The 18,661-nt window shown below is 34.6% G+C and overlaps 2 protein-coding genes across 2 annotated transcripts; both read left to right on the top strand.

Moving 5' to 3' along the window:
• The first annotated feature begins 12,334 nt into the window (after positions 1-12,334).
• Positions 12,335-12,721, top strand: LOC130821701 (secreted RxLR effector protein 161-like). The gene has a single exon (XM_057687489.1). The coding sequence runs from the start codon at positions 12,335-12,337 to the stop codon at positions 12,719-12,721; it is 387 nt and encodes a 128-aa protein (XP_057543472.1).
• A 2,119-nt stretch (positions 12,722-14,840) lies between these two features.
• On the top strand, positions 14,841-15,920 carry LOC130821700 (putative F-box only protein 15). Its single transcript, XM_057687488.1, has one exon. It carries the CDS (start codon positions 14,841-14,843, stop codon positions 15,918-15,920), a length of 1,080 nt encoding a protein of 359 aa, XP_057543471.1.
• The last annotated feature ends 2,741 nt before the right edge of the window (positions 15,921-18,661 follow it).

The raw sequence follows: 18,661 nt of genomic DNA, 5'->3' as shown, positions 1-18,661 counted from the left end.
AATGATGCTATACTCACTGGATATGCTGATGCAGGTATCTATCTGATCCACATATGGCCAAGTCACAAACTGGATATGTATTTACATATGCAGGAACCGTAATATCTTGGAAATCAACAAAACAAACTCTAACGGCTACATCCTCAAATCATGCAGAACTAATAGCTTTATACGAAGCCAGCCAAGAGTGTGTATGGTTGAGATCCATGATCGGCCAACTCCAAAGGGATTGTGGCTTAAACGATACAACTAGGGCACCAACTACAATTTATGAAGATAATGATGCATGTATCAACCAACTCAGAGAAGGATAAATCAGGGGAGACAGAACAAAACACTTGTCACCTAATAAATTATTCTTCGCACATGATCTACAGAGAGATAAAAAGGTGAAAGTTCAAGAAATTCAATCCAGTGAAAACCCCGCTGATTTATTCACAAAGTCACTCCCGTCAAAGCAATTCGAGTATTTGGTACGCTAGATTGGGATGTGCCGATTTCGAGACATATGTTAACTTCAGGGGGAGAAATATGCTCACTGTACTCTTTTTTCCTTTGATCAGTTCTTTTTATCCTACTGGGTTTTTTTTCTGAGAAAGGTTTTTAATGAGGCAGTTTTAGGATTATGAATGTCATAATAAAACTTCCACATATATGTAATGCATTCAAGGGGAAGTGTTGTGATTGACATAACCACACAATGAATGCATTGTCATGTGGATTTATCTATCCCTTGCAATAGTACTACATTTGTTGTTTTTCCCTTATCCTTGTGCTATATATATGTGTAAGGTAGTGTAGTATTGGGTTACAATTTGAAAACGAAATACAAGAGAAACTGATATAAGTTTATCCTTTATACTACTTTTCTCCTTATATTCTCCCTACCTTTTTAACAATATATATATATATATATATATATATATATATATATATATATATATATATATATATATATATATATATATATATATATATATATATATATATATATATATATATATATATATATATATATATATATATATATATATATATATATATATATATATATATATATATATATATATATATATATATATACAACAATAAATATGAACGAAACTTACTTGTTTCTCCATCCTTTGTAATTTGACGCACAACAACTTATCTAAGATTTGTGCATTAGCTTTTTTTTCTCTTATTTATTGCCTAAATTATAAAAATGACGATTAAAATCATCAATGCAAACAAAATAACTAGATTAACTAAGCAAATAGTATTAACGAAGCAACTTAGAGCAATTAGTATTAAACTAAACAAATAGTAATAATTAAGTAACTTAGAACAACAAGCATTTAGAACAGGCCTAGTATCAACTAAGCAACTTCGAATTTGTACAGTCTTTGTAGGAAATCAGTAGGAAATCAAATAAAATCAGAAATATTCTTTAGAGATCAGCATATTGTATTTTAGGCAGTATATTATTCAACCCTTATTTCATTCCTAAATTAGATTAAGAATGTAATTATATAATACATGTAAATACTCAGAATAGAAGAATGAATTAAGCCTTTTGACAACCAAAAACGCTTCTATACAAAATCACATGGTATCAGAGCCTTAGGGTTCAGATCCAGAAAACCCATAAACCTTTGAAGGACTCATCATCTACCTTCTTACCTACAATGGCAGACGAAAACCAAAACACAAACCAGCAGCTCATTTCAGTTGCTCAAATGGAACAAATGTTCCAATATTTCCAGCAATTAAACAAACAAACCAATTCCACAAACGAACCACAAACAACTGACTTACGGGTCGCAAAAAAACTAACATATCACAATTACACCAAATGGTGTAAACTTATTCAAATCGCTATCGAGGGCAGAGGACATCTCAGTCACATCATCGACGTACCTCCCGAGCCCACAGCCTTAAATTACATACAATGGAAACAAAGGGACTCAGTAGTTTTATCTTGGATTATATCCAATATCGATTCAGACCTAGTAAATTAATTTCTTGATTACACTACGGCGTGGGAACTCTGGAAAGGGATCGAAACACTCTTAAACAGTGGAAGGGATGAATTGCAAATTTTTGACCTTAGTAGTAAAGCAGCAAACCTTAAACAAGAAAATGACACAATCGAAATGTATTACGGCAAGCTTAACACACTCTGGAAAGAAATAGATCGACGGATGCCAAATCCGATGAAATGTTCTGCAGATATCACAACATTCAATTCATTCATCCAGAGACAACGGCTTTATCAGTTTTTGGCCGGCATAAATGACAGTCTAGATGCAGAAAGGAGACAAATACTAAATCAAGACCCTTTACCAACTATTGAAATGGCGTATGCTATGATTCGTCGAGAATTAGCACGACGTGGTATCATGAGTACCACCTCATCATTAGGAGGAAATCCTTCAGAGATTGGTAAGGGGCTTGCAATCAGAGGCCGGTCAGAAGCTTCACTTCGGCGTGATAATGGAGATCGGACATACCTCAAGTGCACCCATTGTGGCAGTTCAAAGCATACAAAAGAGGGGTGTTTCAAGCTGATTGGGTACCCGGAATGGTGGGAAGAACACAAGCTTCGAAGAGCCGCCACCAAGGCCACGGCTTCCCGTACCGGTGGCAAGGCTAATCTAGCCACTGATCTCTCCAGTCACCGGCAAACACCAACTGAGAACACCATCAATGTCCAAGATCCGACAGGTAATACAAGTGGTAAGAACAATTGCAGTGAACAGCCCAGAAATCATGAAAGCAAGGAAGAGTCTAGAAGGGACTCGAGTAGTGAAGAAGAAACCAGAAGCAAAGAGAAGGACGGAGGAAGAGAGAGAAAATGGGAGGAGAAACTTGCCCTAAATACTCCTTTTTATAGGGAGTGTAAACCTAAACCCTTATCCTTACCCAAGCCCACTCATTTAAACGGCCCACATAATAAACCCAATTCCAAAGGTTTATTTTGTGAAAAAGGGAATAATTTTACGTGGATTTTTGATTGTGGGGCAACTGATACAATGACCTATGACCCAAGTGATCTCATATCTCAAAAACAGACCTCTCGTCATAAAATTCAAACTACAAGTGGTGATTTTGTTAATGTTACTAAAGCTGGATCGGTTGCCATTTCCCCTTCTCTACAACTTAATAATTGTCTTTTAATTCCGAAATTAACACATAAACTTCTGTCTATTAGTCAGTTAACCAAGGAATTACATAGTACTGTTCTCATGACCTCTACTGGTTGTACTGTGCAGGATGCTCAAACAGGAGCGATCATTGGGCGTGGTACTGAGAGAGGAGGAGTATACTATGTGGATGAGGCTGGTCACAAAGGTCATACATCGCTTGCTCGTCGATCTTCTGATCACCAACTACGAATGTGGCATAGACGTCTTGGACATCCTTCAGTGGGTTATTTGAAACGTCTTTTTCCATCCCTTCATAGTTGTAATAATTCTTTGGACTGTGAATCCTGTGTGTTAGCTAAAAGTCATAAACATTCCTATTTTCCTAGCTTATCCCGGACTCATGAACCTTTTATGTTGTTACATTCTGATGTGTGGGGCCCCGCTCCTGGTTTTAACTCTCAGGGTTTCTCATACTTTGTTATCTTTATTGATGACTGCACTCGCATGAGTTGGCTTTATTTTTTAAAACACAAATCTGAAGTCTTTGATGTGTTTGTTACCTTCTATAACATGATTGTTACTCAGTTCCATACTCACCCTCAAATCCTTAGATCAGATAATGGGGGGGAATATGTTAATCTAAACATGAAACAGTTTGCTAATGATCATGGCCTTATACACCAAACTACATGTCCTAATACTCCCCAACAAATTGGTGTGGCTGAGCGGAAAAATAGAACCCTTCTTGAGATTACTCGGGCTCTCATGCTTGAATATCGGGTTCCTGCATCTTATTGGCCAGAAGCCCTTGCCACCGCCAACTACCTCACCAATCGTCTTCCCACCAAAGCTCTAAACTTCCAGACTCCCATTAATGCTCTTAAAACACATCATGAAGTCCCATCTTCTCATTCTCTTCTTCCTCGGGTTTTTGGGTGTGTTGTGTATGTTCATTTACCCGTACGAAGTCGTAGCAAACTTGAACCCCGGGTTGTCAAATGTGTTTTCTTGGGATATGGCACTACACAAAAGGGATATCGTTGCTTTGATCCCATTTCTCACCGGATGTATGTGACTTTAGATTGTGAGTTCTTTGAGGATTCGTATTATTTTGCCCCGCTTCGATCTCAGGGGGAGAACCGTAGTGAGGATCTAAGCTGGCTCATAAGTCCTAGTAGGATAGATCCAAAAGAGCAAGTAGGTTACACCACCGACACTGCCTCTGAAACTCTTAAAAATCTTACTCTCAAGTCCACTCCTGCTCCTGAGCATCCTGATTCTTCTGAATCACCTGAGGTAATGGGTAATACTTCTGATAATATGATAGTTGGTAATGAAGATACAGAATCCGATGTTGAAACTAACAATGATCAAAATGTTGAGATGTCTAACAGGTATGAATTACCTCCGAGAATAACAAGGGGTGTTCCTCCAAAGAGGTATGATCCAGAATATGAAGCAAAACGATCTCGATATCCCACAGACAAAAACAATGTTGAATCTTTAGCTCAGATAGCATTAGCCTTTAACACATCTCTGTACTCCAATAAGATACCCAGAAATGTGGAAGAGGCTCTTCAAGATCCTAAGTGGAAGAAGGCAATGGAGGAGGAAATATCTGCACTTCTCAAGAATGAGACTTGGGAAAAATGTGAGCTACCCAAAGGGAAAAAGGCAGTAGGGTGCAAATGGGTGTTTACTATCAAATATCATGCAGATGGAACTATTGAGCGTTACAAAGCACGGCTTGTGGCAAAGGGATATACTCAAACATACGGTGTTGACTACTCTGAGACTTTCTCACCAGTAGCCAAAATTGATACCATCCGGGTCCTTTTTTCGATAGCAGCAAATAAAAATTGGCCCTTACACCAATTTGATGTAAAAAATGCTTTCTTACATGGTGAACTAGAAGAAGAAGTGTACATGAAACCTCCTCCAGGATTCTCAGAAACATACAACATAAAAGAGGGGTGTAGACTCAAGAAAGCACTATATGGTCTCAAACAATCTCCTCGTGCATGGTTTGGGAAGTTTACATCTGCAATGAAGAAGTTTGGGTATACACAAAGTAATTCATATCACACATTGTTTCTTAAGAAAAGAAAAGATCGGATTACATGTCTAATCATCTATGTGGATGATATGGTGATCACAGGTGATGATACAGATGAGATACAGATATTGAAAGAAAGACTGTTAGGAGAATTTGATATGAAAGACTTGGGAAACCTAAAATACTTTCTTGGCATTGAAGTTTTACGATCAAAAAGGGGAATCTTCATTAGCCAAAGAAAATACATTCTAGATCTCTTGGCAGAAACCGGCATGCTTGATTGTAAACCTGCAGATACACCCATTACAACAAACCATGGGTTACAGATAATTGAAGGAGAAAAGTCTACAGATCATGACCGATACAGGAGATTGGTAGGAAAACTCATTTATCTCTCACATACTAGACCAGATATCGCATATGCAGTAGGCGTAGTTAGCAGATTCATGCACAAACCACAAGTTCATCATATGACTGCTGTTATGCGAATACTGAGATATCTGAAGAAAACCAACAGTAGGGGACTTCTGTTTCGAAAGAATGATAATTTGGATCTCCTAGCTTATACCGATGCAGATTGGGCTGGTGATAGAGACGACATAAAATCAACTTCAGGATACTTTACCCTAGTTGGAGGAAATCTTGTCACTTGGAAGAGTAAGAAACAAAAGGTAGTAGCACTGTCTAGTGCAGAAGCAGAGTTCCGGGGAATCGCAAAAGATATCACTGAAATTCTATGGATCAGGAGACTTCTTGGGGAATTAACCTTTCCACAGAAAAGACCATGTAAAATATTCTGTGATAATCAAGCAGCCATCAGCATCTCCAGTAATCCCGTACAACATGATCGAACAAAGCACGTGGAGATTGATCGACACTTCATCAAAGAAAAACTTGAGAAAGGTGTTATCGATCCACAGTTCGTTCGGTCTAAAGCACAACTTGCAGATATTCTCACCAAAGCTGTTTCTACAGAAACTTTCAACAGCACCATATGCAAGTTAGGTCTCGCTGAATCCTACGACCTAACTTGAGGGGGAGTGTAGGAAATCAGTAGGAAATCAAATAAAATCAGAAATATTCTTTAGAGATCAGCATATTGTATTTTAGGCAATATATTATTCAGCCCTTATTTCATTCCTAAATTAGATTAAGAATGTAATTATATAATACATGTAAATACTCAGAATAGAAGAATGAATTAAGCCTTTTGACAACCAAAAACGCTTCTATACAAAATCACAGTCTTACTAAGCAACTAGTATTAACTAAGCAGCTTAGAACAACAAGTACTAACTAAGCAACTTCAAACTTATAATACCACAAGCATTAACTAATTAGTAATTAGTAACTAAGTAACTAATATAGAACTACTACACAGTCAACAACATACTACTCTAACAGCAGCAGATCAACACATCAGATCAGCTTTAGATTTCAATCAAACAAATTTACTGATTTTTATATGTTTGAGATATGAAATAATTTATATCATCTTTAATTAGGATTAATCATAGTCAATCTATGATGATTAATAAAGATCAAAGTCTAATTTGTCTTTTATACTGCCTCTTTGGAGCCCACTGTCCTATTACAAAGCTGATCAACACAGTTAAAAGGTTCAAATCATGAGCTAATTGCACCGATCGACGCAGTTCAATAGCACAACGAAAATGCTTCGATGTGCATATATAACAACTTGTGTAACCTCGATGCCAAAATGATCAAAAATTTAAAATGCGCATAAAATTCAATGTAAACTTCAAAATGACGCAAAATTTCACACAATAGTCTAAATAAAACATCAAATTCTGAAAATATTATGCGAAAAAAGTACGAAAATGTCACTATGTTATAAATTAATGTGTGCAACATACTATCCACTAAGCTAAGGAAGCATGATGAGATCTATCAAAACCAAGGGTAACCCTTCTCCTGTATTCAAAATCAAAGTCTAATATCAGTTTAATATTATGACGAGAATATAAGACAATGCTGCAAACAATTGGTTAAAACATTATTACAAGCTCGATCAAGTTGATGATACTTACATAAAGAGTAACTATTGCATTAGGATTTTGTCCACGGCATAAACTTTTATCCTTCTATGTATTTCTCTCACGACCTAAATAAAAAGAAAATATACAAAAAAAATCGATAAACGGATGTAAAAAAATCGATAAACTTTCATCTTAAATTCCCAAGAGCATAAAACAGACCACGAACACAAACATGATGATCAACCGTTGGAATTGGTTCATCTGCTATGCTTCTTGTGATAAATGAGACACAAAGAGCATCATGTACATGACCGTTAAAATCACGACACTTCATAAGCAAGTATAAAGAGAACTAAACATAAAGAAATTTCTAATTTCTAAATAACAAAAAGGGTGTAAACAGGCACCCACACTATCTGACCTAAGCAAATAGAACAACTATACAAAGAAAAAAAGGGATTAGCATGTATTGATGAAGCAGGCAGTGATGCAAAAGTAAGAAATTGTTCCAAACAAGTAGTTGTGCAACTACAAAACTAAACCTATTCCGAAAAGGGGCAATAATGAAAAGCAGAAAAGGGCTTGCTATATATATGTAAAGCACTCAAAGCAATTCCACAAGTTTTACAGAAATTAAGCCTTTTGGTTCTCAAACAATGCCTTAATATTGAACCTTCTATTAGGGCAGATAGGCAATTTTAGGGCAGAATTTGGTATATGAGGTTAACAGGGGAAGATAGGCGAGGGAGATGAAGCGTTTAGTGTCCAATTTTTTCTCACACCAAAATCAGTAAACATTTGAGTTTATTTCATTTTAATTAGGCTAACCCATGCTTATAAGCGTGGGTAATTATATTTATAGCCACGGTTATAGTGTGGCTAAATTATAACCAAATTTCGTATGTTTGTCTAGTTATGCATCTCCCCACACTTATTAGTGAGGATAATATTCCCACACTTAATACTCGTGGCTAAATGCAAATATTTTACCACACATTACTAAGTGTGTGTAAATAAATGTGGATCTACGCAACTTTTTTTGTAATGACTATGATTTGCCAAAATTTTACTGAATTAATAACAAATCTCAAACTCATAACGATGATTTCTTTTGATTAAGCACAACAATGTATAAACAATTTAAGTCTCAAAGAAGATCCTCTTTGATGGGACAATAACCCAACCACCAATGACATAACACCCATGTAATGGTCAAAATAGACACATTTATTATTAGATGTTAATCTAGAAAAATCTATGTAAAAAATCTAAACAAGAAACTTGTAGAACATGTTTCTAGAATATTGTTAGTAAAATCTTAGGAAAAATCTAGAATTAGCAACCTAGAATAATCTCAAGAATTATCTAGATATGAATATAATTTGCTAGAAAGTGTACAACACTCTAAGCTTAGCTAGAATAGTCTAGAAACTAGGAGCTTGACTTACCAAGGCTATAAATAGCCACTTCTTTTACTTTGGAAATGTAAGTAATGTAAGCTATATTCACTTACAATTCAAAATATTGTCCAACTCATCTTTACTCCTCCCCTAACTTGCAACAATAATCCACTAACTTCCGCATATTAATTCTAACATTTGGTATCAAGAGCCAATTTAATCCAAAGCCTCTATTTTTTATCATCCATCTTCTAACCGTCATATCAACATTATATTAACTCCACATAAAAAAATATAGAATGGCCTCCTCTACAAACTCAAACACAAACACAAACATTTTTAATCCCCAAGTTAATTGGGTACCTATATTTAAAGGGGAGAAATTTGATCAATGGAGTATGCAAATGAAATCAATCTTCATCACCCAATATATTTGGGAAATTATTGAAGATGGCTACGAGAAACCCAAAGATGCCAATGAAGAGGCTTCTTGGGATGCCTCAAAGAGAGGCCAATATAAACAAAACATAAGAAGGGATCATTATGCCCTTTCCATAACTTATCGTGGGATAGATGAAACAATACTTCATACAATCATGGCCGCTACAACAGCAAAGGAGGCGTGGAGTATCCTGGAGACAAAATATAGAGGCTCAGAAAAGATAATACTCTTTAAACTTCAATCTTTGTGGGGTCAATTTGATAGCTTACAAATGACAGATAATGAATCAATTCAATCCTATGTTTATCGAGTCTCAAGTATTGTTAATCAAATTCGATCTAATGGAGACACAATTAAAGATGTTAAAATAATTCGAAAAATACTACGAACTCTTACAAAAAAATTCGATCACATAGTGGCTGCTATAGAAGAGTCTAATAAAGATTTAAGATTGCTCAATATGACTGAGCTAATGGCTCTCTATTGGCTCATGAAGAAAGAATGCGTAGATTTGATGAGCAGTCGGTAGAACAAGCCTTTCAGGCTAAACTAAAATTTTCTAATGGAGAAAATAAAAATTGCCATGAAAATAATTTTCAACCAAAAAAGAAAACTTTTAATAACCGTGGTCGGGAAAGAGGAAATTATAAAAACCAAGGGAGCCGAGATAATAACTCTTTTTGCGTAAGAAAAATGGCCATAACACAAGAGACTGTCGGTACAAATGTAAAAGATATACACAACATTCTCATTTTGAAAAAGATTATTATTTCCGGAAAAAAGAAGAGCCCAAGTTTGTAGAAAATAATAACTCTAATGATTAATTATTTTATACTTGTTTAAATGCTCAAGAAGAGCAAAATGACACATGGTACATTGATAGTGGTTGTTCCAACCACATGACCGGAAATAAAAATTTCTTTATCACTCTTGATGAAAATATAAAATCACAAATAACTCTTGGTGATGGGAGTAATCAGGAAGTTTTCGGAAAGGGAACAATTGTTGTTAAAACAAAAAATGGCTCCTCTAAATTCATCCCCGACGTCTATTATGTCCCTGGGCTAGCATAAAATTTGTTAAGTGTGGGTCAGTTAGTCCAAAAAGGCTATATGGTAAAATTTGATAATAATCAATGCCATATATATGAAAAGAAAAAGGGGCAATTAATCACTACCACTAAAATGGCTCCAAATAAAATTTTTCCACTTAAAATGCAATTGGAGTCTAATATTGCCCTAAGTACAATGGTGAATGAATCCGAATTGTGGCATTTGAGATTCGGACATTTAAATTTTGACAGTTTAAAACTGTTAAAAAATAGAGAAATGGTGATTGGGCTACCACCAATCACTAATGAAAAGAAAATTTGTGAGGGTTGTATCTATGGCAAAATGCATAGATCACCATTCCCAACCTCATCTTGGAGGGCTAAAGCTCCATTAAAGCTTGTCCATGCTGATATATGGGGTCCTACCAGGAATCCATCTCTTGGCGGAAAAAGATATTTTCTGTTGATTGTGGATGATTTTTTACGCATGATGTGGGTGTATTTCTTGGAGAAAAAATCAGAACCATTATCCCACTTCATGCAATTTAAAGCCCTAACAGAAAAACAAAGTGGGCATTCAATAAAGGTTCTAAGAACTGATCGTGGGGGAGAATTCACAAGCAATGAATTCAACAAATTCTGTAAACAACACGACATCAAAAAGGAGCTCACAGTCAGACACACACCACAACAAAATGGTGTTGCAGAAAGGAGAAACAGGACAATTGCTGAAATGGCTCGGAGTATGATGCAAGGAAAAAAATCTGCCTAAACATTTTTGGGCAGAAGCTGTCCACACAGCTATTTACATACTTAACAGGTCTCCCACAAAAGCGGTAAGAAGCATGACGCCGTATGAAGCTTGGCACAAAAGAAAGCCAAGGGTTGAGCACCTCAAAGTTTTCGGGTGCATTGCATATGCCCACGTCCCGAAGGAGAATCGGGATAAGCTAGACGGAAAAGGAGAAAAAAGTATCTTCATTGGATACAGTGACGAGTCTAAAGGATGACGAGTCTAAAGGATATCGTCTCTATCAGCCTGAATCCAATGAGTTGATCATCTCCAGAGATGTCATATTCAATGAAGGAGCACAGTGGCAATGGAACAAGAGCAGTCCAGAAGTTCACAATCCAGAAGTTCCAGTGACAGTCATTCCACCTCCAAGCCCAGACCAAGGCGAAGGCACAAGCAGGCTAAGATCAACACCAAACAGCCCAAGATCACCACCAAGCAGCCCTAGATCACCATCAAGCTCGAGTCCAACACCAGAATCAAGTCCAACACAAGAAGTTCGACGATCACAAAGACCCAGACGTCCTCCAGCCTACTTGGATAAATATCAGTGTAATCATGCTATCATGTCTCTCATTGCCAACGAACCACAAGGCTTCCAACAGGCAGCACAAGAAGAGGAATGGATTGACGCCATGAATGAAGAAATCAAGATGATCGAGAAGAACCGCACATGGGAGCTTGTTGACAAGCCTCGAGACAAAGAAATAATAGGCCTCAAATGGGTCTATAAGATCAAATACAATGAAGATGGCTCCATTCAAAAGTACAAGGCTCTCCTAGTTGCAAAAGGCTATTCACAACAACCCGGAGTTGATTTCAACGACACATATGCTTCAGTTGTTCGAATGGAGACAATCAGGTCAGTCCTTGCACTCGCAGCTCAACTTAAATTACAAGTTTTTCAATTAGATATCAAATCTGCTTTTCTTAATGGCGAGTTAAACGAAGAAGTATATGTTGAGCAACCGCAAGGATATGTAATCGAAGGCAAGGAAGAAAAGGCGTATCGCCTTCGAAAGGCCCTTTATGGGCTCAAGCAGGCTCCTCGTGCATGGAATAGCAATATTGATGGCTATCTTATTCAAAAAGGGTTTACAAAAAGCCCAAGTGAGCCATCACTTTACATCAAGACACAAGAGCCACATGATTTTCTCATCTTGTGCCTTTATGTAGACGATCTCATTTATATGGGCACTAACTCAAAAATGATCGAAGATTTCAAGAAAGCAATGATGTCGGAATATGAGATGACCGACCTTGGAGCTATGAAATACTTCCTTGGCATGCAAGTTAAGCAAGGTCCAGGAAGAATTTTTCTCTCACAGGAGAAATATGTTGAAGATATGCTCAAAAATTTTCAACATGAGCGATTGCAAGCCAATGACGACACCAATGGCTACGAATGAGAAACTTTCTAAATATGATGGAAAGGAGAAAGTAGACGCATCGCTCTATCGTAGCATGGTCGGATCTCTCATCTATCTCACAAACACAAGACCAGACATCGTTCATGCAGTCAGCATCATCTCAAGGTTTATGAGTGAGCCAAGCAAAGCTCACTTAGCAGCAGCCAAGAGGATACTCAAGTATATTAAAGGAACAAAAAGCTATGGGATAATGTACGAGTCCGAAGCAGACTACAAGCTCATAGGCTACACGGATAGTGACTGGGCAGGAAGCATCGACGATCGAAGAAGTACGAGTGGATACGTGTTCCAGCTAGGGTCCAAGTCTATCTCATGGTCATCAAAGAAACAAGCTACGGTAGCACTATCATCATCAGAAGCAGAATACATATCAGCTACAAGCGCGGCATGTGAAGCAGTATGGCTAAGAAAAAATGGCTAAGAAGAATCCTAAAAGATCTACAACAAAAGACAGAAGATGCAACTACCATCTATTGTGACAATATGTCAGCAATATCCATGACAAAGAATCCAGTCTTCCATAGTCGCACAAAGCATATTGAGATACGACACCACTTCATTCGAGAATTGGTCGAGAAACAAGAGATCGAGCTACAATTCTGCAAGACAGGGGAGCAACTCGCAGACATATTTACCAAGGCACTTCCAACGGAAAAGTTCATCGAATTTAGAAGACAGCTTGGAATTCAAGATTTTTCAGATTAAGGGGGAGTATTAGATGTTAATCTAAAAAAATCTATGTAAAAAATCTAAACAAGAAACTTGTAGAACATGTTTCTAGAATATTGTTAGTAAAATCTTAGGAAAAATCTAGAATTAGCAACCTAGAATAATCTCAAGAATTATCTAGATATGAATATAATATGCTAGAAAGTGTATAACACTCTAAGCTTAGCTAGAATAGTCTAGAAACTAGGAGCTTGACTTACCAAGGCTATAAATAGCCACTTCTTGTACTTTGGAAATGTAAGTAATGTAAGCTATATTCACTTACAATTCAAAATATTGTCCAACTCATCTTTACTCCTCCCCTAACTTGCAACAATAACCCACTAACTTCTGCATATTAATTCTAACATTTATCTGTTAAAAACAATCTTATAGTTACAAATTTTTCTCATACGAGCAACAACCTGTTTTGAGCTTACTTTGTTCGTTTTGTTTTTGCCTTGGAAATTAAGACTTGATATTTGTTTTGTCTCCCTATATATATATATATATATATATATATATATATATATATATATATATATATATATATATATATATATATATATATATATATATATATATATATATATTGTACAAGGGATTTTTCCTTAACATACTTAAAATTCCAACATAAGAAAACTTACTAAATAATTTATATCTACATACACTTATTTGCTCACGCTTAAATAAGTGGGGGAAGATAATTGACTTATGTTACATTAAACTATGTTTATTTAGTGTGCTGATAATTAACCTCACTTAACATGTGTGGAAAAATATGCTTAAGACAAATATTATTATTTGTGCTAAAATTACACAAATATAAGTTATATAAGTGTGGCTATAAACACAAATTAACAGCGCTTATAAGCTTGCAGTGTTTGATCCCCTCTTCATCATCATTAAAATTTACACACGCTTATGAATCTATGAGCATCCTGTCTTCATCATCATTAAAAATTACTTAATTACAGAAAAAAAAGAAAAAAAAAAAGAAAAAAAGAAAAGCTTAATTAACATTGTAATCATGTTGCCAGATTTCAATGGCTATTTTGACTTGAGATAACCCACTAATATAGAATTTACTTTTGACTAACCCATTTGAAAATCAAAATTGACGAGCACGAATGGTTTAGTTTAAGTTTAGTTTTCAGAGTATTGATTTACCAAAATTCTTAAATAAGATGGTCTTATTGTGAGATTAGGGGTGTACAAAAATATTTGATGCGAATTATTCGATCCGCAATATCCGAAAAACCAGATAACTGGGTGTCCGATTTTTAAATCGGATCCAGATCAACATATTGGCAAAACCAGATATTTTCGGATATTCTATTTTCTACTTTTATATTATTTTTGATTTTTTATTTTTAAAATTTATAAATATTTTTTCATAAATTTTTTTTGCTTTGGTTATTAAATTTACTACTATGTACAATTCCCAATTATAACTAAGTTGTACAATTCCCAATTACATTCTAAGTTTAGATAATTAAGCTTTTTTCTTGATGGTTAAAAAAAAGCTTGATTATAGAAAAAAAACGAAGTGAGCTTAATTAAAAAAAAAAAAATTTTGACAGTCTCATACAAGACGACCACATTTATTTATACTCCTCCATCTCTTATTCAGTTTCGTTTTTTGGCGGGAAAAACAATTTTTCCGTAATACTTTATACAAAATTGTTTGTTTGTATCATGATCAGTTGTATACAAAATTTTCCTTATTATGATATTTGTTTCTTTCTTGGCCATTTAATCCCATTCGTCCTTCTATCTTTCTTTCTTTCTTTCTCTGATATTTGTCTTCTAGTTTGCTTAGGAACAAAATCATGAATAACACTTCCCTTTATCTTCCATTTGATATATGGACCCAAATTTTTGCTTTGCTTTCTGTCGAAACTCTAGTGAGATGCCGGGCTGTGTGCGCATCTTGGCGCGCTTACATCGAATCCCCTTCTTTCATCTCCAAGCATCGCAATCTTTACAATAAACACCATTTAATTTTAGGTTATTCTACACGATTAGACCTACATCGTGTCACCAACGGTCGGAGATTTACCACTCTTGCTTTTCTTCCTCCTTTTTCTGCTCATGTTTTCATACCATGGATTTATGGAGGCTGCAATGGGTTATTTCTAATCACCTTAAATTTTGATCAAGATTATATATGTTTGTGGAATCCCTTTCTCAGAAAATCTTTGATTCTTCCACCTTGTCCAATTGTTTCTCGCTTTCAATCTGTTCATTATGTTATAGGATTTTCCACCTCTTGTGATGATTATAAGGTGCTTGCCTATCGTACCAAGTATAAACCGGCAATGGCAGTTTATTCACTTAGAAACCACATTTGGACTATTAAAATCAATCCCATGAATGCCGATGCTTGGACTTCATTAAGGACCCCTTTTTCTCGTAACAAATATGTTTATTGTGGATGGATGATTTACTGGTTTACTGAAAGTGATCCCGGAATTATCCGCTCTTTTGATTTTAATTTGGAAGAATTCAATAACCTGGCAGTACCTGAGCCGCTAAAAGAATGTAAGATGTTAGTTCTTTTCGCCATCGATGAGTTGTTAGCTGTTATGTCATCGTCTTGCATATGGATTTTGGAAAAGTATGATGGAGAGTACACATGGAGGGAACGGTGTTCGGAATCTTGGATTAAAACTGTTTTTGATATATTTAAAGAACACTATATATCTACTATCAAGGTTTTGTTTGTTGAGGAGACAAATACATTTCTAATGATTGGGGTTAATGGTAGTGTACATTTTTATCAAGTTACAAGCGGGGTGTTAGGAATGTTGAGAAATGGAGCTGGTTATTTTCTTGCCGTGATTGATTATGTGGAGACCTTAGTGTTGCTTACAGGAACAGAAGGGATGACATTTCAAACCTTTCCTTGATTAATTAATGAGAATTGCTTCTTAAGAACTCATGGCGAATAAAGAAATTCCACGTTTACAATAATCTGTAAGATCATTTGGTTTGCTTGTTATTAGTTTAGTTGTTGTAAATAGGTTATAGAATTGGAAGTAAGAACGATTTTAAAAGCATTTAATGTACTAATAAATCAGTATTGTTCATAGAATTTTCCATTATTGCATTGCCTTAAATAAATATACACATTATACTCAAACACAACAGCTAGATTTCAAAATGTTGTGCCTAATATCTAATGAGCACTTACTTGACATATGTGGAAGTATAAGTGCACTTAGTATACAAAATGATAGCTGCACTCAAACACGTTTTTATGCAATTCAATTCGTTTATTGAATTGTTTATATTTAGTAACAATATACAATTTAAAATTGTAAAAAATATTAATATTATGAAAATATTGCAGTGAAATAGTTGAGTAAAACAAGAGATGAAAAAGTGGCTTATTTTCTACCATTTATTTTTTACTATCCTTTGGACTTTTCTGTTTGTGTCATTAGAATACAACTTCGTCTAACTCATAAACTACCCTTGATATAATTCTCAATATATCACAATTTAATTGTTTTTTTCGTGCATCATCGCATAGTCATGCTTAATTGGTTTGGATTGGATTATTCATGACGATGGAGTCACTCAGTATTGGTTTCAAGTGAAGGTGGAGGCACGTGATGTATTGATATATTGGCAATAAAATACCTATAAAAGGATTAATTCTCTCTACTTCTCTTCTCTTTAACGTACATAAGTCACCGTACTCATTAGTCATTAGGCTCCGACGGTCTGACCCCTTACAAGTTAATGTGGTTTATTGGTTAAGAGTAGAGATGGCAATGGGTCAAACTCGAATCAACTAATGCATACTCTAATTTTACTACAATTAAAAGTCGGAAATTTTCACCTCCACCTCCAGCTCATACTTAGATTTTACGTCCTCCAACTCGAATTCTCGAACCTTCTAGACGTCAAATTATGATATATTTTTCGAAAAATTAAAAATATTCAATAGTTTTAATTCATAAAATAATGTCATTCAAATAGGTTATAATTTGCCTAAATTTAACAAATAAATATAGTTTGAGTAATTCAACTTAACAAATAAATATAGTTTGACCAATTCAACTTAGTAACTCAATCATACAATGATTTGATCAAATTTTACTTAATACTTTCTCCATTCTAAAATACTTGTACGTTTTGACTTTTTATGTAGTTCATTGCGCTAATTTAATTCTTAATATCTTTAATTATGTACAATAAAAAAATTATAACAATTTTATATTAATAATCCTTGCATTGAAACGAATCAAAAAAGATCCAACTTTACTATGTTTTAACTTATAAATTATAATTAGAAACTAATTAAAAATTAAAGGTGATGGATAAATAGTGCATTTTCATGTTATGTAGCAAATAATATGAAATGGAGGAAGTAACAAATAGCAAACGCATAACAATGATGTCTTTTGATCAAGCACAACAATGTATAAACAATTTAAGTTTGAAGAAAATTCTCTAAGATGTGGACAATAACTCAACCACCAATAAAAGACACCCACATAATCTTCAAAATAAACACACTTATTTGTTTAAATCATTCCTATAAATTGTTAATAACCTATATATCTGATACCATGTTGATTTTGATCATTCAATGTTCAAGAATAATAAGAAATTTCAGAGAAGAAGGGAGAGTAGATCAGAGAAAAGAAGGGATTAAATTTTCTTATTCATTTTTATGTCTATTGAATTACAAGAGAGAGAGAGAGACAAATGTATATATATATATTTCAAAGACTATCTAAAATAATGTTGCTATTATTTTTAAAAGAAACTAAGTATGTTTAACATAAATATAAATTTCTCCGAAAAAAAATTATAGAATAAATCTGCATAACAAAAGTCAAAATGCTCGAACGAGCAACAACTCGCTATGAGCTTACTTTGTTCGTTTTGTTCTTGTCTTGGACATTAAGATTTGATACTTGTTTTGTCTCACTATATGTATAGTACAAGGGATTTTTCCCCAACATGTGGTTTATAGTCCAACATAAAGAACCCACTAAAAAATTTATATCTACATACATTTATCTTCCCACGCTTAATTTAGTGTGGGATGATACTTGACTTATGTTACATTTTGCCATGCTTATTAAGTGTAGAGATATTTAACCTCTCTTATATATAAGTATGGGAAAAATGTGCCAAAGACAAATATTATTAGTTTTGTGCTAAAAATTACCCATACCTATTATAAGTTATAAGTGTGGCTATAAATAAGCGTGGGTATTTGCCAAAGTGATGTAATTGAAATAAAGAAACACACACTACAACATGCACAGAATATTGCATCAATTATAAAAAAAAAATAGGGAAAATAATTTTTAGAATAATCCAATATTTTATCAAGTTCTCAGGATTAATCCCAACATTGAATCAACCCTAAATAATCCGACTTTTAAGATTTGATTCCCAGGAACGTTTTTCCTTTATCGATTACATGTTCAAATTTTTGTAAAAATAAAAAGGGAAATTTCATTTTGGTGATTCTGAATTTTTGGCTTTTCTACTATTTTTTTTAAAATTCGCATTGTAACTTTGAGCTTTTAACTTTTTTATATGGTAGATAAAATGTTAAATTTTTAATTAAATTAATTACTTATTGCGACTAGATTTCAGAATATATGATTAATTAAGGTAATCA

This window comes from Amaranthus tricolor, chromosome 8, assembly GCF_026212465.1.
Source record: "Amaranthus tricolor cultivar Red isolate AtriRed21 chromosome 8, ASM2621246v1, whole genome shotgun sequence".
Classification (NCBI taxonomy): Eukaryota; Viridiplantae; Streptophyta; class Magnoliopsida; order Caryophyllales; family Amaranthaceae; genus Amaranthus; species Amaranthus tricolor.
This window is presented reverse-complemented; position numbering and strand designations above follow the sequence as displayed.

Excerpts from the sequence above, each read along its gene's own strand:
- LOC130821701 (XM_057687489.1), top strand. The coding sequence starts at position 12,335 with ATGGTCGGATCTCTCATCTATCTCACAAACACAAGACCAGACATCGTT.
- LOC130821700 (XM_057687488.1), top strand. The coding sequence starts at position 14,841 with ATGAATAACACTTCCCTTTATCTTCCATTTGATATATGGACCCAAATT.